General features: G+C 39.7%; 4 protein-coding genes and 1 pseudogene across 4 annotated transcripts in view; all 5 read right to left on the reverse strand.

Annotated features, from left to right (window-relative positions):
• LOC118825036 (trace amine-associated receptor 13c-like) lies at positions 1-1,038 on the reverse strand. The gene has a single exon (XM_036595535.1). It carries the CDS (start codon positions 1,027-1,029, stop codon positions 1-3), a length of 1,029 nt encoding a protein of 342 aa, XP_036451428.1. The 5' UTR covers positions 1,030-1,038.
• Positions 1,039-3,251: 2,213 nt separating this feature from the next.
• On the reverse strand, positions 3,252-4,271 carry LOC118825038 (trace amine-associated receptor 13c-like). The gene is made up of 2 exons (XM_036595538.1): positions 4,194-4,271; positions 3,252-4,082 (listed from the first exon to the last, which is right to left on the reverse strand). The coding sequence occupies exons 1-2, from the start codon at positions 4,269-4,271 to the stop codon at positions 3,252-3,254; spliced, it is 909 nt and encodes a 302-aa protein (XP_036451431.1).
• A 2,644-nt stretch (positions 4,272-6,915) lies between these two features.
• On the reverse strand, positions 6,916-7,938 carry LOC118824971 (trace amine-associated receptor 6-like). The gene is made up of 2 exons (XM_036595466.1): positions 7,861-7,938; positions 6,916-7,749 (listed from the first exon to the last, which is right to left on the reverse strand). Exons 1-2 carry the CDS (start codon positions 7,936-7,938, stop codon positions 6,916-6,918), a joined length of 912 nt encoding a protein of 303 aa, XP_036451359.1.
• A 7,642-nt stretch (positions 7,939-15,580) lies between these two features.
• LOC118825039 lies at positions 15,581-16,606 on the reverse strand (annotated as a pseudogene).
• Positions 16,607-16,747: 141 nt separating this feature from the next.
• LOC118825041 (trace amine-associated receptor 9-like) overlaps positions 16,748-22,318 on the reverse strand; it is an 11,360-nt gene continuing 5,789 nt past the window's right edge. The window contains exons 3-7 of the mRNA XM_036595539.1: positions 21,677-21,932; positions 21,124-21,466; positions 20,065-20,120; positions 17,640-17,789; positions 16,748-16,755 (exon numbers count right to left, since the gene is read on the reverse strand). Coding sequence (XP_036451432.1) covers positions 16,748-16,755; positions 17,640-17,789; positions 20,065-20,120; positions 21,124-21,466; positions 21,677-21,932 — 813 coding nt within the window. The remainder of the gene's footprint in view (positions 16,756-17,639; positions 17,790-20,064; positions 20,121-21,123; positions 21,467-21,676; positions 21,933-22,318) is intronic.

The following is a 22,318-nucleotide window of genomic DNA, read 5'->3' on the forward strand; positions in this document are numbered from 1 at the left end:
TTATCTGGGAGTTTGTTTGGGAAACAAATTAAGCCTTGAAGATGAGGACTGAAATATTCTACAAGTTACAATATAACAAACTGATTTTCTAAACCATGGATAGAAAATGGCATATATTAGTGGATTCACAGAGGAGTTAATAAGTACTAGCCAGCTAAACACCGCATATATCACTGACACAGATATCAAGCTGTCAGTTGACAGAGAACTTAAGTAAAATGGTATCCAGCAAGCAAGATAAACAAAAATGACAGTGCCTAATTTTTTTGCTGCTTTGGTTTCAGAAGAGCTTGAAACTTCGATACCTTGTTTGTTTGGGGCTGCATTCTTCACAACTCTAATAGCTTTAGCTTGACGTCTTGCCACATTAAAAATGACTGAATACAAGATCAGTATAACAGAGCAAGGGACTACAAATGAAACCACCAGGTCAATAATCACCCAGTAATACGTTATGATCACGATACACTCTCCTTCACATCTAGTGGATATCTGAGATGGAAGAAAATGGTCATTAAAGTACAAACACATTGTGATATAAAACAGACTTAAAGACCAGCCCAGAATTATAAACAAAGAGGTTTTACAAACTGTGACTCTGGTGGAATAAAGCAGAGGGTCACAGACAGCAATGTACCGGTCAGCTGCAATGAAAACCAAACTACAAAGAGATGCTGATGATAAAACAGCATTGATGACTGGAAGAACACAGCATGCCATTTTCCCAAGATACCAACATGAGTCTATAAGTCTCATCATTTTTACTGGCATAAAAATCAGTCCTAAAAGAAGATCCGCCACGGCCAGAGAGAGGATGAGCAGGTTGGTGGGAGTGTGGAGCTGCTTGAAGTGAGAGATGGAGATGATCACCAGCAGGTTCAGAACCACAGTGCACACAGATATACATAAAAGAAAAACGAGCAAAAATATGTTCATAGGTCCTGTATAGATTTCCTTTCTGCAAGATGAGTTGTTGTCAGGAAAGCAGTATTGAACTGTGATGTTTTGTCTGTACTCTGTGTAATTCATCTGAAGTAGATGCAGGTCTGCCAGTTAGAAATGATCTAGTATGTTGTTTAGTAATGCTGACTTGATTTGGTTTGTTGTTTTGCCATGTCTTTTTATAACAAAGTATGAATCCTCCCACTGCTGTATGACTGGATAGTTACTTAACATCATTCCCTCATCTGATATTCAAATAGCCACCAAAGAATGTAATTGTATCTAAGTAAAGGTTATGGGGTGTTTATAATACAAGTCTATAGCAAATGCTATAATTATTGATTTTGCACAAAATATAAGGGATACATAGGTGAATTTATCAGACTGCCATACAGAGGGTGACCAGTTTTGTGTTGTAACATGGTTGTATTGAGATCATTGTTGTTCTAAGATGTTACTGTAACTGACTGTATAATACCTTGTACACTCTGTGAACTGTGTTTTACATAAACAGATACTTAGCACAACTGTGGGCCCCAAAATAACTGCATATAAAGTTTGGTTTGATGTATGAGTGATTGTACACCAATCAGGCATAACATTATGACCACCTCCTTGTTTCTATGCTCATTGTCCATTTTATCAGCTCCACTTACTATATAGGTGCACTTTGTAGTTCTACAGTTACAGACTGTAGTCCATCTGTTTCTCTGCATACTTTGTTAGCCCCCTTTTACCCTGTTCTTCAGTGGTCAGGACCCCCATGGACCCTCACAGAGCAGGTACTGTTTGGGTGGTGGATCTTTCTCAGCACTGCAGAAACACTGACGTGGTGGTCAGTGTACATATGAATCTGTTTCTTGTATCTCCTCAGTGATTTACTGATGCTGAAATATTTAAAATCTTCCAAAATAAAAAACAGCAGAGTTTGGATGAGAGATCCTGATTTCCATTCTTTGCATAGCAAGATGCTGCAGCGCACTGGTTTGAGGTGGAGTAAATGTAGTGGTCTACACATTATGATAATGATTTATATTATAGTATATTATATTATATTATATTATATTACATACATATATACATACATCATCTAAACTGCTTATCCTTCTGGGTCGTGGTGGGGTGTTGGAGCCTATCCCAGCTGTCATTGGGCAGAAGGCAGGATACACCCTGGACAGGTCGCCAGTCCATCGCAGGGCTATATTATATTATATTATATTATATATTATATTATATTATATTATTCTAATTCAGGGGAGCATGTACATGAAACCTCTTTTGTATTGCTGTACCACCTCTGATTGAAGTAAAGGCACAGTCCACTCCCTCTTTATGTGAGCCCTGTCAATGTGGTTGGCTTAATGCAGAGTGAAAATCTCCTGTTAAAGCACAAAGAGAAAACACACTTGACAAAATCTACAGCTTGGTCTAGATGCAAATCAGACAATTATTAGGGAATTTAGATTCTTTTTTTTTTTTTCTTAGAACCTTTTGTTGATGGTATTGTTTTAGGTGTACAGATATCCACAGATATCCATCAGCTACAAGTAATTTATTAACAGCAAGGAAAATAATGTAGATGCCAATTTAATATGTAAACAACCTTGTTTGAAACTTTTTTTCTTTGAAAGTGAAGAAAGGGTTTAGCCCCACTAGCCCATTTACACCACCCACCCTGGAGATTTAATGTGCATTTCATGAACAGCTCTAGTATTTTTTCAAAAGTAATAACAATATGATTTTGTATTTTGCTAAAAAAGCAGGGAGTACAAAGCACATCCACACTTCATGTATTTGAGACAAACCATGCTGTTTATGTACTTTTAAAAGCACCAATTATTGATTGATTATTTATTTCCAAAATGCTGCAAAATAATCATTACAAAAGCAATGTATGAACTGTACATTACCACTAAATCGCTACAGGGAAATAGTTCTTATGAATGTGGAAAAACGCAGTTCAGTTTAAAGCAGTGGCAAACGTTCAGGGCAGTGCTTCTCCAGGATCACAGTTGAATGAAAATCCTTAACTTTTAGTACCTTTGTTAGTGTTTTCCCTGCTCCTAACATACCTGATCTGACTAATCAGATCAGAATCAGACTAATCGGATCAGAGATCACTAAAATGTGCAGGGACATTGGGCCTCCAGAATCAGGATATGTTGTCAGGAAAAGGGACACTTTGCAGGTACCTTTTGTCACAAAGGTACCCAAACAATGCAAATTGACCTCAAAGGTACACAATGATCTAATGGTTCCAATAGCACATCATAACTTTTTTAAGGATGCACAACAGGGCTAGTCTGAAATTAATGTTCAGGAAACAAATGAAAGCTTGAAGATGAGGACTGGAATATTTTACAAGTTACAATATACTTAGATGATTTTCTAAACCATGAATAGAAAATGGCATATATTAGTGGATTCACAGAGGAGTTAAAAAATTGCAGCCAGCCAAACACAATCCACACCATCGATGAAGATGAGACACTTTCAACTGAAAAAGAGCTTAAATAAAATGGGATCCAGCAAGCAAGATAAACAAAAATGACAATTCCTAATTTTTTTGCTGCTTTGCTTTTGGAAGTGTTTGAAACTTTAACCCCATGTTTATGTGAGGCAGCATTTACCACAGCTCTAACAGCTCTAGCTTGACGTCTTGCCACATTAAAAATGATTGAATACAAGGCCAGTATTATAGAGCAAGGGGTTAAAAAGGAAACCAATAAGTCAATCATCACCCAGGAATATTTTAGAACCAGCACACACTCTCCATAACACTTAGTGGATATCTGAGATTGAAGGAGATGATCATTAAAGTATAAATACATGGTGATGTAAAACAGACATAAAGACCAACCTAAAATTATTAACAGTGAGGTTTTACAAACTGTGACTCTAGTGGAGTAAAGCAGAGGGTCACAGACAGCAATGTACTGATCAACTGCAATAAAAATCAGGCTACAGATAGATGCTGATGTTGAGACAAAACCAATCAGTAGATAAACAGAGCATGCCATTTTGCCAAAATGCCAACAGGAGTCTATCAATTGCATGATATTCACAGGCATAACAATCAGTCCCACGAGAAGATCCGCTACAGACAGAGAGAGGATGAGCAGGTTGGTGGGAGTGTGGAGCTGCTTGAAGTGAGAGATGGAGATGATCACCAGCAGGTTCAGAAACACAGTGCACACAGATACACAAGAGAGAAAAATGAATAAAAATATATTCCCAGGGCCTGTTCGCACCTCCTTTCTGCAAGATGAGTTAATGTCAGGAAAGCAGTATTGAACCGTGATGTTTTGCCTATAGTCTCCGTCATCCATCTGAAGTAGATGCAGGTCTTCCAACTGGAAATGATTCATTAAGTTTGCTTCTGTGTCTTATACAAGAGCATGAATCCTCCCATTGACACCTGATTGGCCAGTTTATCCTCATCATCAATAACTCATTTGATAATTAAGGTTTCATCATTATTGGCAATGCTGGTTAGCTGAGAATAGGTCAGGGAGGTGAAGGTGGTTACTTTCAACAAAACTGTGTTAACACATTTATGTACCTAGATTTTGCTTAGATATTCTGTCACATTTGACACTGAAGCAGAAAGTAATAATACATAAAATGTGCAAAAATAAGTAACGTGTGTTTTCTTTAACACATCACTTTTTAGCATTTTTGAACATTAGTGTCATTTTTGCTTGTTTACCTTGCCTTATTGTAGTTGTATACACTCACCAGCCACTATTTTTGGGACACCTGTACACCTGCTTATGAATAGATTTATCAAAACAGCCAATCATGTGACAGCAGTGCAATGCATAAAATCATTTAGACATGAGTCACGAGCTTTAGGTAAAGTTCACATCAAACAACACAATGGGATTAATGCATAACTGCATTATGGCCAATCAAATCATTATGCACTCCTCTAAGCTCTGCCTTAGTTTTTCATCCTTCCAGACGCTGCTTACTAACCACCATTGCCTCATGCCGTCAATTTGCACTTTTTCTGTGTGCCAGTGTTGGGCTGCCAGCTGCAGTCTAAAATTGTGCCTGGGGGAGTAAAACTGACAGTCTGTCTCTGATCGGGTAGAGTATGTTGTTCTTTTCCGATCTATAGCCAAAAACAAATTTTAATTTCACTGTTGTTGTCAGTGGTCTGTGAATTTGGTACTTATAATGCTCTTTACTACAAAAGCTGAAATGGACTTCATCAAAATGTCAAAGCAAATATTTACATGGATGTGTTGAGTCCTCAAAGAAAATACATGAAAACAGTATAATTGACAGATAAATGACAGTATAATTCAGTCTAGGATATTTAGGTTTTGTAGCCTTTTGTGTTGTTTTACCTTGTCTACATCTCAGATGTCTGACACACACAAACACACACACACACACACAAAGACATGCACACACACACACACACAGACCCGGTTTTGACCATGACTTAATTTTTCATCCATTTCCTTTACAAAGCATATATTTCTTGTTTAGTCACAATTAGGAATAACCAATGGATTCTAACTTCCTTGTACTATTTTGATAAATAATAATGGAAAAGTGGGATGTGCGAATGGATATGATGTAATCAAGAACACAGCCTCATCTTCATAAAGTGTGTTTTGACTAATAGATAATGGTATAATCAAATGTAAATAGTAGGCAGTTGGCAGTAATTATTATTTTATGTAATTGAATATGAATGAATAGAACTGAAATGGCTGATGAGGGATGACATGGCATTTTTTAGGAAAAAAACAAGGTGTTTTTCACAGAATGCCAAAGCTAACTGAAGAAACAAAGTGCATGTAAAAGGCACAAAAAAAGGTTACCGTTATAATAGAACTCAGTGAAGTCAGAGTTGCATGTGATGGTAAGACAGATCACGTGAGATGAGGTAATGGGGTTGGTACCTCACCTCAGAGCATTATAAAGTAAAGTTTGATTTTCCTGTTTTTTTAGATGATGCCTGGGCCAATTCAGATTAATGCTTGTGTATCTGCAAAGCCTGAATCATGAATAAAATAATGTTTGCCTTTCTCTGCCAATCCTGGTGTTTGAGACCTTTTATTTTTGAACTTGGAGTTGTTTGTGTTATTTTTCTACGACAACTTTTTAGCCAGTTTTCTCATGAATTTTTCTTGACAGAATTGTTCTTGGGTCCATAGAAGTCCAAAGAAATCGGTCATTTATTTACAGCATGTAAATAAATAGTATAAAGCCTTGCTAGCCTATTTATATCAGCCACCCCTGAGCCACCCCAAAATCTGCTATTGGATCAGTACCTTCTACAAGAATTAGAAAAGGTATTCTAAACTATCAAGATGATTTTGCACTTTATCTGAAAACAGCGCAAAAAGAACATCCACATTTATTTATTTCACAATGTTGCAAAATAATAATTACAAAAGCAGGTTATGATCTCTACAGTACAGCTGCATGGCCACAAGGAATAGTTCTCATGGATAATAGTTCTCATGGATGATCAAGAATTCAGCTCAGTTTTAAACAATGACAGAACTGACAGAAGGCTCCTTACACACCAGATCTAATTTTACAAACCGTTACTGAGCTGAAGTGTGTGTGTTAAAGCAAGGAAAGCACCATAATGTGCAGGGCATTGGGCATCCAGTCAGAAATACTGTCAGAACCTTGCCCTGTCAGAAAAAAAGGGACACTGTGCAAGTACATTTTGCTCACAAAGAGTATACAAATATTCTAAATGTACCCTCAAAGTTACAACTGTGGTCTAGTGGTTACAGCTGTGTACCTTAAATAAGTTTTGAGGCTTTGCTACATTCAGTTTATCAGGGAAAGAGGCATATTTGTACCTTTCCTTCTGTTTGCCATTCTTTGCTTTGCATTTAACGGGAAAATATATTATTATGTGTAGTACAGCATCACGAATGTTGTGCACCCACACTTGTGTCTGTGACATAGTCCTGGTCAGCTAAGACCAGTCTGAAATTAAACCTGTTTGGGAAACAAATTAAGCCTTGAAGATGAGGACTTAAATATTCGACAAGTTACAATATACTTAGCTGATTTTCTGAACCATGGATAGAAAATGGCATATATTAGTGGATTCACAGAGGAGTTAATAAGTACTAGCCAGCCACACACAGTATATATCACTGAGACAGATATCAAGCTGTCAGTTGACAGAGAACTTAAATAAAACGGTATCCAGCAAGCAAGATAAACCAAAATGACAGTGCCTAATTTTTTCGCAGCTTTGGTTTCAGAAGAGTTTGAAACTCTGACTTCTTGTTTGTGTAAAGCAACGTTCAGCACAGCTTTAATAGTTTTAGCTTGACGTCTTGCCACATTAAAAATGATTGAATACAAGATCAGTATAACAGAGCAAGGGAACAGAAATGAAATCACCAGGTCAATGATCACCCAGGAATAATTTAGGACCACTACACACTCTCCATAACACTTAGTGGATATCTGAGATTGAAGGAGATGATCATTGAAGTACAAAGTAATGCAGACATACAACAGACTTAAAGACCAGCCCAGAATAATTAACAAAGTGGTTTTACAAACTGTAACTCTAGAGGAATAAAGCAGAGGGTCACAGACAGCAATGTAGCGATCGACCGCAATGAATACCAGGCTACAGAGAGATGCTGACATTGAGACAAAACTGATCAGTGGATAAATAGAGCATCCTATTTTTCCAAGATACCAACAGGAGTCTACTAATGTCATCATATTCACAGGCATAACAATCAGTCCCACGAGAAAATCTGCCACAGACAGAGAGAGGATGAGCAGGTTGGTTGGAGTGTGGAGCTGCTTAAAGTGAGAGATGGAGATGATCACCAGCAGGTTCAGAAACACGGTGGACACAGATAGAAATGAGAGAAAAATGTACAGCAATACATTCCCAGAGCCTGTTTGAACCTCCTTTTTGCAAGATGAGTTGTTGTCAGGAAAGCAGTATTGAACTGTGATGTTTTGCCTGTAGTCTGTGTTGTCCATCTGAAAAAGATAAGCTCTGCCAAATGGACACCATCAAATAGATCTTTATATCTAAGCTTGAACCCTCCCACTGACATATGATTGGCTCTTTTAGTACATCAATAACTTATCTGACTTTCAAAATGCCCTTATTACTTACATTGCTGGGAGGTGGGGTGTTTATAATAATAGTTTATAGCTAATACACCATTGGCTTGGCACAAGCATAATGTTGCATCTGCTTGCTGGTCATGGCCAGCAGAGGTCTCTGCCCCCTGAAATCTGATTACCTGATTACATCTGTTCATTTCCATGTGTTTGCTGTTCCAGCTTCATTATTCTCCCAGTAAGAGCACTCACTTTGCCCTCTCACATTATGAAGTATTGCCAGTCTATCCTCGCTGCAATTCTAGACCTATTTCTTCTGTCTGGATTCTCCCTTGTTTTTGTACCATACCGCTGTTGTCGGAAGAAAACCTTCCATCAAAAATCTCCATTTTTGACGTTTTGCAGTTTTTGACGTATTTTGAAAATGCCTGTTACCCTTTACATTGTTTGTAAATTTCATGATGAATAGACTAAAAGAAATGACCCAAAATGCCTTGGAAAAATGTCTGGTTCCATTGACTTACATTAAAAGTAAAGTATGTTTTTCCTTCTCCTGTAAAGTTATCATTTTGGAGATATGAGGTTTTCTTCAGACAACAGCGATATGTTGTACAAATAATATACATTCATACATACAGCATTCATAGTCTCAATAAAATAATCTAAGATAAAATACACTAAAATAAAAACAAAATAAAAACTGTGGTGTGTCATACTATGATAGCAGCAGGATAAGTGCATAAAATGCTTAGTAACCTTTTACCGCAAGGGAGCAGTTTAAAAAGGTGCTGTGCTGGGTCTGCCCAAGGAACTTTCGAAGAAGAGCTTCACCTCTTCACCTCTTTGCATTTGATGGTCAGAGATGGTAGGTCCACCTCCTGAACCCAACTACCAACTTTTAACATTCAAGTTATTCACCATGCTCTAGACCAGTAATGCTCTAGCCATGTCCCTGTATGGTGTTTGACCATCATCAGATACCAATTCAAATCAAATGTGTACAATTTGACCCAAGCTGAATCTGACATACAATCACTGATATACTAACAGTATAACAGAAGAGACAAAACACAGCCATGGGGGGCACCAGTTTTGAAAATTCAAAGAGTGGAATCCACCTTGTTCATTTTAACCTGCTTTGTTTTAAAAACAAATTTAAGAATCTGGTAGCACAAGGACATTTCCGATGTAAAATCCTGACCATTTTGGTGAACCAATTATTTTAAAATGATTTAAAACAATCATCATCTAACTTGGGATGCAAAGTTTCTGTGAAAAATGTATATACGCCGGTCAGGCATAACATTCTGACCACCTCCTTGTTTCTATGCTTATTGTCCATTTTATCAGCTCCACTTACTATATAGGTGCACTTTGTAGTTCTACAGTTACAGACTGTAGTCCATCTGTTTCTCTGCATACATTGTTAGCCCCCTTTTACCCTGTTCTTCAGTGGTCAGAACCCCCATGGACCCTCACAGAGCAGGCACTATTTGGGTGGTGGATCATTCTCAGCAGTAACACTGACGTGGTGGTGGTGTGTTAGTGTGTGTTGCGCTGGTACAAGTAGATCAGACACAGCAGTGCTGCTGGAGTTTTTAAACACCTCAGTGTCACTGCTCCACCAACTAAAAATATCCTGTGGGCAGCGTCCTGTGACCACTGAGGAAGGTCTAGAGGATGACCAACACAAACTGTGCAGCAGATGAGCTATCGTCTCTGACTTTACATCTACAAGGTGGACTGACAAGATAGGAGTGTCTAATAGAGTGGACAGTGAGTGGACACAGTGTTTAAAAACTCCAGCAGCACTGCTGGGTCTGATCCACTCGTACCAGTGCAACACACACTAACACACCACCAACACGTCAGTGTTACTGCAGTGCTGAGAATGATCCACCACCCAAATAGTACCTGCTCTGTGAGGGTCCATGGGGGTCCTGACTACTGAAGAACAGGGTAAAAGGGGGCTAACAAAGTATGCAGAGAAACAGATGGACTACAGTCTGTAACTGTGGAACTACTATATAGTAAATGGAGCTGATAAAATGGACAATGAGTGTAAAAACAAGGAGGTGGTCATTATGTTATGCCTGATCGGTGTATTATGTACTGTTTCTGCCAGTTTATCTAAATCGTCATGACGTATATTGAAAGACAGTCCAGTTTTCTTGCTTAAATGGTGATTAAGTTTGTGAGGCCCACTCTTTGACTTATCTGGTGCCCTATTTGATGGTCTTCAGTCTCAGGCAGTATTGCACAGTGAGAAAGATCATTTTATGATCAGACTGTCCCAAGAGACTGCAAGTTACTGTGTGAAATGACTACTCTTGTCTGATATGAATCTGTTACTTGTATCTTGCCTGTGACATAATGATGCTGAAATGGTAAAAATATTCCAAAATAAAAACAGGAGAGCTTGGACGAGAGATCCTGATTTTCTTTATGTTCGTACCAAGATGCAAGTTATAAGTTATGATGAGGGTTACTAATTCAGGTGAGCATGTACATGAAACCTCTTTTGTATTGCTGCACCCGCACAGTCCATGGCCTCTGTGTTGTATATATTCTAATAATGCTTCTATTTCCTATTACCACAATATTTTGTCATGCAACAAAGCCTAGAACCATGTATCTTGTCAGGTAAGACCCTTCTGACTGACATGCAAAAAAGAAAGAAAGGCTCCAATTGTCACCACCAGGGGGCTGTGCAGAATAACATCCCCTCAGTATTGGCCATGCTCAAATGAGGTACTTAGAGATAAGAATGATTGATTAGTTCTGTTTCAATGATCTACTAATTTTTTTTTATCCAGACATTTGTTAATTGGCTTCATTCCAAAGCAACCGAAGAATTACAAAGATTCTTTGGGTTTTCATTTTTTTAGAATAGAGTAGAGGCTTCATTTTTGTTGCTTCTCCTCTGACTTCTGTATTGCCTGTCACACAATTACAGAAAAAAAACCTTTTTAAAAGGTTTATGCCTTATTAAATTCAACTGCCTATGAGTCCAGGGTAGTATCTCTTCTTTCACAATGATCAGGAGATCCACTCAAATTGCAGCTTGTTTGCATTTTTTTTTCCTTTAGAAACTAAATGAGTCTCAATGTAACTATGATAAAGGCAATTGTGAAGAATACTTGTACTGGTTGGAGGCTGCACAACATTTTTATAGATCCAAACACATGACATAGGCTCCAAAAAGTGGCAAAGCCAAAACCCAGGAACATTATTTTTGATTCATACCCAGTAGTACCCAAACGTAGTGTTTATATATATATATATATATATATATATGTATGTATTTACTCATCCATATACATATATATATATATATGTTTATATATATATATATATATATATATATATATGTGTGTGTTCCAATGACTTACATGGCCACAGGTGTATAAAACCAAGCACCTAGGCATGCAGACTGCTTCTACAAACATTTGTGAAAGAATGGGTCGCTCTCAGGAGCTCAGTGAATTCCAGCGTGGTACCTTGATAGGATGCCACCTGTGCAACAAGTCCAGTTGTGAAATTTGCTCGCTACCAAATATTCCACAGCCAACTGTCAGTGGTGTTAAAACAAAGTGGAAGCGATTGGGAACGACAGCAACTCAGCCATGAAGTGGTAGGTCACGTAAAATGACAGAGCAGGGTCAGCGGATGCTGAGGTGCATAGTGCGCAGAGGTCACCAACTTTCTGCAGAGTCAATCGCTACAGACCTCCAAACTTCATGTGGCCTTCAGATTAGCTCAAGAACAGCGTAGAGAGCTTCGTGGAATGGGTTTACATGGCTGAGCAGCTGCATCCAAGCCTTACATCACCAAGCGCAATGCAAAGCGTCGAATGCAGTGTAAAGCACTGCCACTGGACTCTAGAGCAGTGGAGATGTGTTCTCTGGAGTGACGAATCACGCTTCTCCATCTGGCAATCCAATGGATGACTCTGGGTTTGGTGGTTGACAGGAGAACGGTACTTGTCTGACTGCATTGTGCCAAGTGTAAAGTTTGGTGAAGGGGGGATTATGGTGTGGGGTTGTTTTTCAGGAGTTGGGCTCGGCCCCTTAGTTCCAGTGAAAGGAACTCCTAATGCTTCAGCATAACAAGAGATTTTGGACAGTTTCATGCTCTCAACTTTGTGGGAACAGTTTGGGGACGGCCCCTTCCTGTTCCAACATGACTGCACACCAGTGCACAAAGCAAGGTCCATAAAGACATGGATGAGCGGGTTTGGTGTGGAAGAACTTGACTGGCCTGCACCGAGTCCTTTGGGATGATTTAGAGCGGAGACTGTGAGCCAGGCCTGTGGGACAGTGATGCTTGGAGCAAGCACGGGTGGAGTGGCTGGTCAGGACTGAGCGTCTGGGCTCCAGCCAACACAAGCAGCAGACTCACGGGCAACTGTGGCATGGTGGGTGGCAGAGAAAGTGGAGAGCTGCCGAGGGAGCGCCGCTGCTGCTGTCGCTGCCCCTAGTAGTGCATGGATTGATGCCATGAGCTGCGAGGAGATCCACCGCACAGGGGAGGAGGACACAGCACTTACTTTCTATGCTCCAGTGCCATGAGGAAGAGGATATGAACCCATGGGAAGACTGGCAGTGCATGTGGCTGAAAGCATGTTTACTGGGACAGTGGACATTCTGTAACCCCTGCTCAGAGAGACTGCAAGGTGAGGCAGTGTGCCCCCGTGCACACCAGGGACGCTACTCAGATTTTGATTGGACTTTGTGGGGTCGCCGGGATAGCTCCTCTAAAAGGGTGAGCTGTATATGACATGCTACTGGCTATGGACACAGAGGAGGCATGCTCATGCGCAGAGCACCACTGGAAGTGCAGGATTTACAGTAAGAGAGACTTGTAGTTTAACCTGTACATATGTGGTTATAGCAGGCTGGAGGTATCCCACCCCGCTTCACAGCTATTCAGTAGCACTAAGCAGCGGGTCTTCCCTGCTGCTAGGTTCAATAAAAGAGTATTTGTTTGAACTGCTATGTTTCTTGTGTCTTTGTACTCTACATCGACGCCACAATATTTTTTGATACCGGCACCTTGACTACATCTCTATAAGTATCACTCTGCCTCATTCACCCCAGTGTGACTGCACTATGGCCACCAGCAGCTATAAATTGACTGACCAAGCACACTTAATCAGCCGGTCAACTGGTAAAATAGTGCTCCAAATACATCCCATCATCAGCGTCTGGGGTTTTGTTTCACATCATAATCAAGAACTTACATTGAAAAGAAGGGACCATTTGACTGATATGCAAATTGACTGTTGTTTTTGCATGATGTGAAAATCTGAGCATAATGCTATTAAGCAAATAAGGGCCCAGCACATTTGAGGAGAACTTGGTTGAGTATGGAAAATGTACCCACCACCAACATTCAGTGTAAGGGGTCACTATACAGGTAGCAGACAATTTCAGCAGAATTATAGAGCAAGCAGCACAAGATTTAAATGTATTATCTATATATATATATATATATAGCTAGATTACTCAGAGCAATTAAAGCCAAGTAGCTTGACAAGAAGTCACAGTGTGTGAAAAAAAAAAAAAAAAATTCTTAGAGATTTTGTTGACAACTTACCTTTCGTCATAACATTTTCTGACTTTCTAACAGTCTGTTAGCAAAAGGCAATGGGCTCACATACGCACCTCATTAGCGTTGGGCCACAGGCTCATACATGCATTCCATTGCCATCAGGCCACAGGCCCATATATATGCAGTCTGTTAGTGTAGAGCCACAGGCCCATACATGCACTTTGTTAGTAAAGGGTGACGGGCACATACATGCACTTTGTTAGGTTTGTGCCACAGGCCCATACATGCAATCCGTTAGTGTAGGGCAACAGGCCTATATATGTACTTCTGTTAGTGTAGGGCCTTACATGCACACTGTTAACATAAGGCAATGGGCCCATACATGCACTCAGTTAGTAAAGGGCGATGGGCCAATACATGCACTCCATTAGCTTTGGGCCACAGGCCCATACATAGATTCCATTACCATCGGGCCATACATGCACTCTGTCAGCGTAGGGCCGTGGGCCCATACATGCACTCTGTCAGTGTAGGGCCGTGGGCCCATACATGCACTCTGTCAGTGTAGGGCAACAGGCCTATATGTGTCCTTCTGTTAGTGTAGGGCCATATGGCCTTACATGCACACTGTAAGCATAAGGCAGTGGGTCCATGCATGCACTCTGATAACGTAGGGCCATAAATCTATATATGGATTCCATTAGTTTAGGGCCACAGACCCATACGTGCACTCCATTGGTTTATGGCCACAGGCTCATACATAAACTACATTAGTGTAGGGCCATGAGCCACTACATGTACTCCATTAGTACATGGGCCACTGGCCCTTACATGCACACTGTTAGCATAAGGCGATGGGCCCATACATGCACTCCATTAGCAAGGGGCTATGGGCTTATACCTGCACGCCATTAGTTTATGGACACAGGCCCTTACAGGCACCTGGTTAACTCAGGGCCAGGGAACCATACATGCACTCCATTAGATCAGAGCAATGGGCCTATTCATACACTTTTTTTTTCACTTAAGCCAAGAGCCTATTCATTTACTCAGATAGCTCAGAGCCACGTGACCATGCACACATTCTGTTAGCCCAGGGGTACAGGCCAGCATGGTGACAGTGGCAAAAACTCTGAACAAATGGGTTCATTACACTGCAAGGACTGGGTTTATGGAATAGCTGCAGGAGAATGAACTGATAGAACATCTGTATGTCAATAAACAGCACTGTTACATGTATCTATCTTTTAATTTGGGCCTGTATTTGCTTAGTCAAAGATTCACCTTCACCTCAAATGCCCCTAACTGTGTGCCCCTGATTATAAGCACCCTCTTCCAGCATTAAGAAAATGGAACTCAGAATAGATGTATTAAGCAGTTTGGATTCACTGTGAACAGATGAAACATTGAAATGTTTATGTTTTTTTGGTATTTTATGGACATATTTAGGGTTATAAATAATAATAACCAGTTTTTAATGCACTGTGTAAAGCATCAAGTGCACAGTACATCCACACTTTATTAATACAATCAAATGTTTTTGTAAGAAAACACACTATGTGATCATTTCGGTGACTAAATATTTTTCATTTGTGTTGACAAATATTTAGAGCAAAACTGCTACAAATGAATCAGTCAGAAGAACCGTTTAAACTCTGTGGCACTACTAAATGACCACAGCAATAGATTTTAATTAATGTGGAAGAGTTAAGCAGCTAGAGTAAGCATCATGTAAAATATTAATATGTTTGAACAAGACAAGGAATGAAAACATGTAAGAACAAAAAAAATAAAAAAAACGCTATACATGATCCACAGCATCATACCGAAGAAAATATGATATTCAATTTTAGAAAATACATTTTTACAATGCTGTCTAGTTTACTGTATGATACAAACAAAATAATCAGAGTTTCTAGGCATGACAGTGAAGTGGTCTCAGCATTGTCAGCTGAATTGAGCCTCGAGTTAAACGTAAACATGCTCAGATAAATTCTAAACCTTAAGCCTTAGATAAATTAAACCTTGCTGAGGAGGATTCCAATATTCTACAAGTTACAATATATTTAGCTGATTTTCTGAACCATGGATAGAAAATGGCATACATAATTGGATTAATGGAGGAGTTAATGTATATCAGCCAGCTAAACACAGTCCACACCATTGACAGAGATGTCAAGCTTTCAACTGAGAGAGAACTTAAATAGTAAGGTATCCAGCAAGCAAGATAAATGAAAATTAAAGTGCCTAATTTTTTTGCTGCTTTGGTTTCAGAAGCACTTGAATCTTTGGCTTCACATGTGTTTTAAGCAGCACTTATCACAGCTCTAACCGCTTTAGCTTGATGCCTTGCCACATGAAAAATGACTGAATACAAGATCAGTATAATAGAGCAAGGGACTAGAAATGTCACTATTAGGTCAATGATTACCCAAGAATACTTTATGACCAGTACACACTCTCCATAACACCGAGAGGATAACTGAAACTGAAGAAAATAGTCATTAAAGTAGTAATACATGATGATGTAGAATAAGGCAAAAGACCAGCCTAGAATTAAAAACAAGGTGGTTTTACAAACTGTCATTTTAGTAGAATAAAGTAGAGGGTCACAGACAGCAATGTACCGATCAACTGCAATGAAAATCAGGCTACAGAGAGATGCTGTCAATGAGAGATCACTGATTATTGGAAAAATACAGCATGCTATTTGTCCAAGATACCAACAGGAGTCTATCAATTGCATTATATTCACAGGCATAACAAACAGACCCACGAGAAGATCCGCCACAGCCAGAGAGAGAATGAGCAGGTTGGTTGGAGTGTGGAGCTGCTTGAAGTGAGAGATGGAAATGATCACCAGCAGGTTCAGAAACACAGTGCACACAGATACACATGAGAGAAAAAAGAACAAAAATATATAAGCAGGGCCTGTTCGCACCTCCTTTCTGCAAGATGAGTTGTTGTTAGGAAAGCAGTATTGAACTGTGATGTTTCGGCTTTGGTCTGAGTTATTCATCTGGAACAGACACAAATCTGCCAAATGGAACTGATCCAACTGTACTGTTCAGTAATACTGAACTGCATCTCCCTTCTGACATATATATACTTATACTCAAGTATGAACCCTCCTACTGACCTGTGAGCGGCTAATTTGTCATCACATCTTTTACTCATCTAACATTCAAAAATACATTATTACATACAGTGTAATACACAGTGATGCATACAGTACCAGCCATGAATAGGTGAGTGAGTTGTAGGTGTTTATAGTAATACCTGGTAACACTTAACAGTCTACATCACTGTTCACAAGCATATTTATGAAAATTACATTAGCATTAGCAATTCTTAAAAAGGCTTATTTCAACATGTGGTAGTTTTCCTACCAGCTGCATTTATCTTCAGACATGCATTCCTTTAGTGTAAGGCCATGGGCCCATACATGGATTCCATTGCCATCAGGCCATGGGCCCATATCTATGCAGTCCGTTAATGTAGAGCCACAGGCCCAGACATGCACTGTGTTAGTGAAGGGTGACGGGCTCATCCATGCACTCTGTTAGCTTTGTGTCACAGGCTCAAAGCTAACAGCTAACAAAGCTAACAGGCAAAAATCACAACAGGGCTCAACTTATCACTGGTGTTAAAGATCTGTCTAACACTAGGCTTAGCACTTTTCTTGTTAGTAAGATAGCATTTTTGCTTTCCGGTTTGTCTGATAAGTCTTGGGCTACAGCAGTCTGGAGTGCTGTTAAGAATGAATCCTATGAACATAAATCGTTTAACTAAATTCCACCCTCATGTGGGTCACCCTAGTGGTGGACTACTGTTCAAGCTTTGTCATGGTAATCGCCCAGTGGCTGCTTATGCTTTGGACGTCTGCACCATAGAAGTTGGTGGTGTTCGGAACAAGTCTGCTTTGTTAAATGCCTTTTGTAACAGACTTCATTCTGACATGTTAACGTTAATGGCTTGCAGAGATGATAAACTGATGCTAGATTAGCTAATTGCTATGTCAATTTTTCTGGACAAACTTATTCTACGCAAAAAGCCACTACTTAGCTCCAGCTCCAGCTCTGGCTCCAGTTTCAACTCCAGTTCCAGCTCTGGTTCCAGTCCCAGTTTTGGATTCAGCTCCAACTCAAGCTTGAGCTCCAGTTCCAGTTTCAATTCCTGTTGCAGTTCCAGTTCCAGCACATCTCCTGAACCTATGCAATGCGAATCGTCAAGGCTGTCAAAGGAGGAGAGACTTTGATGTCTCCATGGGGGCTTGTGTCTATATTGCGGTGCTACAGGTCATGTGTTGCATGACTGTCAGGCTCTCACACACAAGCATAAGGCACCAACCCCAGGAAAATGCATGGAGGCTACTCCACGTGCTTATGGGATGAGTGTTCCTGCTAAGGGTTTGGTTTCAAAATCTTTCACGTTGCCTGTAACTATTCACTGACAGAATTCTTCTCTTGTTTTACCAGCCTTGATTGACTCAGGAGCTGAAGGAAATTTCATCCCCGTTGAACCTCTATAAACCCCCCTTTGAGTGTCAGCACTGGATGGGGAACCGGTTGGCCTGGAATCTATCACTCAAATCACTCACTCTGTCGTACTACAGACCACCTTTCTACACATTGAAAGAACTACCCTTTTCATTTTAGAATCTCCTTTTGTTTTAGTTCTCCATTGTACTATGTCGTCCCTGGTTAGACACACACACACATATCTTCTAAGCCGATTCTCCTTCTGGGTTGCGGGGGGTGCTGGAGCCTATCCCTGCTGTCATCAGGCAGAAGGCAGGATACACCCTGGACAGGCCGCTAGTCCATCACAGGGCAGGGTTAGAGACTCATCATCCACAAAACTTCCGATCTGATAAAAAAAATCATAGCCTGTTACAACTACTGTAGACAGAACTGTCTAGCTTTGCCTACTATCACCATTACCTCCACTTCCATAGAAAGCCCTGATACTGTTAATGCCATTCAGATCCCAGAAGTGTTCACAGATCTGTCAGAGGCCTTAAGCAAGGTCATTGTTACTATGCTGCCACCACATTGCACCTATGACGTTGCAATAGACCTTATTAGCTACCCTTCCTATATCCACAGTGTATCCCCTAACTTTATAGTAAAAGAAAGCTATGGAGGAGTGTATCAATGAGGCACTAGCTCAAGGCTTTATCTGCCCCTCTAAATCTCCCTCAGCTTCAGTAAGTCAATAATGTCACCAAGAAATTTGCATATCCATTTCCGCTCATTCCTTTCACCCTTGTGCAGCTCAGAGGTGCCTAGTTTTTCACCAAATTAGACCTCGGCAGTGCCGACAATTTGATAAGAATCAGTGAAGGAGATGAATGGAAGACTATGTTTGTGACCTCTAGATGTCACCACGAGTGCCTGGTCATGCCTTTCAGCCTCTCTGACGCCCCCACTGTCTTTCAATCTTTTATGAACAACATCCTATGTGACATGATTGGGAAGTTTGTTACAGCACATATCGATGATGTCCTGGTATATTCCCCTGATCTAGTAACACAAATTCTGCATATTGGCCAAGTACCTAGCAGGTTACTAGACAATCAACTGTTTGTGAAAGGAGAAAAATATGAATTCCACTTACAGACCGTTTCTTCTTCTGGGTTATGTAATTAGTGCTACTGGGGTTGTCATGGATGACCACAAGGTAGAGGCTGTGGTTCACTGGCCTGTCACCACATCATTGAAGGAACTACAAAGATTTTTAGGTTTTGCTAACTTTTATTTTAGGTTAATTCAGAACTTAAGTTTTTATTGCCACACCCTTACTGCTCTTCTTAAAAGAGCCCTGAAAAAGTTATGTTAGTGTTCTGAGGAAGACGAGGCCTTTTCCACACTTAAAACTGCTTTCACTACTGGCCCCATTCTCAGACACCCATTGTTGCCTTTTGTTGTATCAGAATCTGGAGTTGGTGCACTTCTATCACAGCATAGCAGGGATCCTTCTAAACTTCATAGCCTTTTATTTACATAAGCACTGGGATGAGCTCCAGCACCCCCCAGTGACCCAGGAGGATGACTGTGTGCTGGTACTGGCTTTGGATGTGTGGGAGGCATGGTCATGCGTGAAGCACCACTGGAAGGATAGTATTTGCAGTCAAAGACACTTTGAACACAGAATAATGTGAATGTGAATAAAGTTGTTGGTAGTGTGAAGCTGTATACATGTGGTTACATTGCCTTGTTGTGCTGGGCTATGAACCTGGTTCAATAGGTTTGGTGGTCACCATGGATTACTCTGCTTCACATCTGCTCAGTACTGTGGAGCAGTGGGCCCCCCTGCTGCTATACTTTTTGATACTGGCACTTTGAGAAGTTTTTCTGTTGTAATCTAATTTCTGAAAAGTATTGCTTAGCAAAATTTCCGTTTGTATAGATCATTTGTGGAACTCAAACAACAACTAAAAATAAAAATCAATAATATAACAGTACTATAATCACAATAACATACTTGAGGCTGCGTTATACCACAACATAGTGGCACTGGTGTGCTGACCTATTGCACAACTGCAGCACACCAGTACCAAAAACTCATGATGCAGCACTACCTTGAGTGCAGTGTGATTACTCAAATCTTTAAGGATAGTAGACTGCAAGGACTGGGTTTATTAAATAGCTGCAGGAGAATTTACTGATCAAACATCAAGGGTCAAAAAACAGCATTGTTACTTGTATCTATGCTTTAATTTGGGCCTGTATTTGCTTCACCTTGCCCCTAATTATGTGCCCTTGATTATCATCATGTTTTAAACAGTTTGGATTCACTGTGAACAGATGAAAGATTGAAATGTTTATGTATTTCTATATTTTATAGACATGTTTAGGGTTAAAAATGATAATAACAGCACTTTTTAATGCATTGTGTAAAGCAGCGAGTACAGAGTACATCCACACTTTATTAATACAATCAAATGATTATTTTAAAGAAAACACACTATTTGATCATTTCAGTGACTAAATATATTTCACTAGTATTGACAAATATATAGAGCAAAACAGCTACATATGAATCAGTCAGAAGAACCGTTTAAACTCTATGATGCTACTAAATGACCACAGCAATAGATTTAAACTGATGTGGAAGAGTTATTTGTAAGCATCATGTAAAACTTCAGAACTGTTTTTTTTTTCCTTTCAGTTCATTTCTTTTACTGGAGCTTGCAAAGCTGTTTTTAGGTGTGGGTTTCACCATATTAAGAAAAAGCAGAACAAGATTTAAACATGATATCCATATACAGTATGGTAAGACGCTTGATTACTAAGAGCAATTAAAGTCAAGTAACATGACAAGGAATGAAAGCGTGTAAGAAAAAAACAGTTATAATTATGATCCACAGCATCATACTGAAGAAAATTATATTTAATTTTAGAATATACATTTCTACATGCTGTCTAGTTTACTGTATGATACAAACAAAATAATCAGAGTTTCTAGGCATAACAGTGAATTCAGCCTTGAGTTACACATGCTCAGATAAATTCTAAACCTTAAAGCTTAGATAAATTAAACCTTGCTGACGAGGATTCCAATATTCTACAAGTTACAATATGCTTAGCTGATTTTCTGAACCATGGATAGAAAATGGCATACATAATTGGATTCATGGAGGAGTTAATGTATATTAGCCAGCCAAACACAGTCCACACCATTGACAGAGAGGTCAAGCTTTCGAGTGAGAGAGAACTTAAATAGTAAGGTATCCAGCAAGCAAGATAAATGAAAATTAACGTGCCTAATTTTTTTGCTGCTTTGGCTTCAGAAGAGCCTGAAACTTTGGCTCCATGTGTGTTTGAGGCACCATTTATCACAGCTCTAACTGCTTTAGCTTGATGCCTTGCCACATGAAAAATGACTGAATACAAGATGAGTATAATAGAGCAAGGGACTAAAAATGTCAATACTAGGTCAGTGATTACCCAAGAATAGTTTATGACCAGGACACACTCTCCATAACACCGATAGGTTAACTGAGACTGAAGGAAATGGTCATTAAAGTACAAAAATATGATGACATAGGAAAAGGCAAAGGACCATCCTACAAGTATCAACAAGGTGCTTTTACAAACTGTCATTTTAGTAGAATAAAGTAGAGGGTCACAGATAGCAATGTACCGATCAACTGCAATGAATATCAAGCTATAGAGAGATGCTAACAATGAGATAGTGTTGATTATTGGATAAATATAGCATGTTATTTGTCCAAGATACCAACAGGAGTCTATCAATTGCATTATATTCACAGGCATAACAAACAGTCCCACGAGAAGATCCGCCACAGCCAGAGAGAGGATGAGCAGGTTGGTTGGTGTGTGGAGCTGCTTGAAGTGAGAGATGGAGATGATCACCAGCAGGTTCAGAAACACAGTGCACACAGATATGCATGAGAGAAAAATGAACAAAAATACGTTCCCAGGGCCTGTTCGCACCTCCTTTCTGCAAGATGAGTTGTTGTCAGGAAAGCAGTATTGAACTGTGATGTTTTGGCCGTAGTCTGAGTTATTCATCTGGAATAGACACAAATCTGCCAACTGGAACTGATCCAACTGTAATGTTCAGTAATACTGAACTGAAAGATCTGCCTTCTGGCATGTCTCTTTATACTTCAGTATGAACCATCCCACTAACCTGTGAGTGGCTAGTTTGTCATTACATCATTTACTTATCTAATATTCAAAAACACATTATTACATACAGTGTAATACAC

The sequence above is a fragment of the Colossoma macropomum genome, unplaced genomic scaffold (assembly GCF_904425465.1).
Source record: "Colossoma macropomum unplaced genomic scaffold, Colossoma_macropomum, whole genome shotgun sequence".
NCBI lineage: Eukaryota > Metazoa > Chordata > Actinopteri > Characiformes > Serrasalmidae > Colossoma > Colossoma macropomum.

What these genes read in the sequence shown, in the direction of transcription:
- LOC118825036 (XM_036595535.1), bottom strand. Translation starts at nt 1,029, where the DNA reads ATGAATTACACAGAGTACAGACAAAACATCACAGTTCAATACTGCTTT.
- LOC118825038 (XM_036595538.1), bottom strand. Translation starts at nt 4,271, where the DNA reads ATGGATGACGGAGACTATAGGCAAAACATCACGGTTCAATACTGCTTT. An exon ending in ACTCATCTTGCAGAAAGGAG is followed by an intron (nt 4,083 to 4,193) that starts GTGCGAACAGGC and finishes CACTTCAAGCAG; the next exon opens with CTCCACACTCCCACCAACCT.
- LOC118824971 (XM_036595466.1), bottom strand. Translation starts at nt 7,938, where the DNA reads ATGGACAACACAGACTACAGGCAAAACATCACAGTTCAATACTGCTTT. An exon ending in ACTCATCTTGCAAAAAGGAG is followed by an intron (nt 7,750 to 7,860) that starts GTTCAAACAGGC and finishes CACTTTAAGCAG; the next exon opens with CTCCACACTCCAACCAACCT.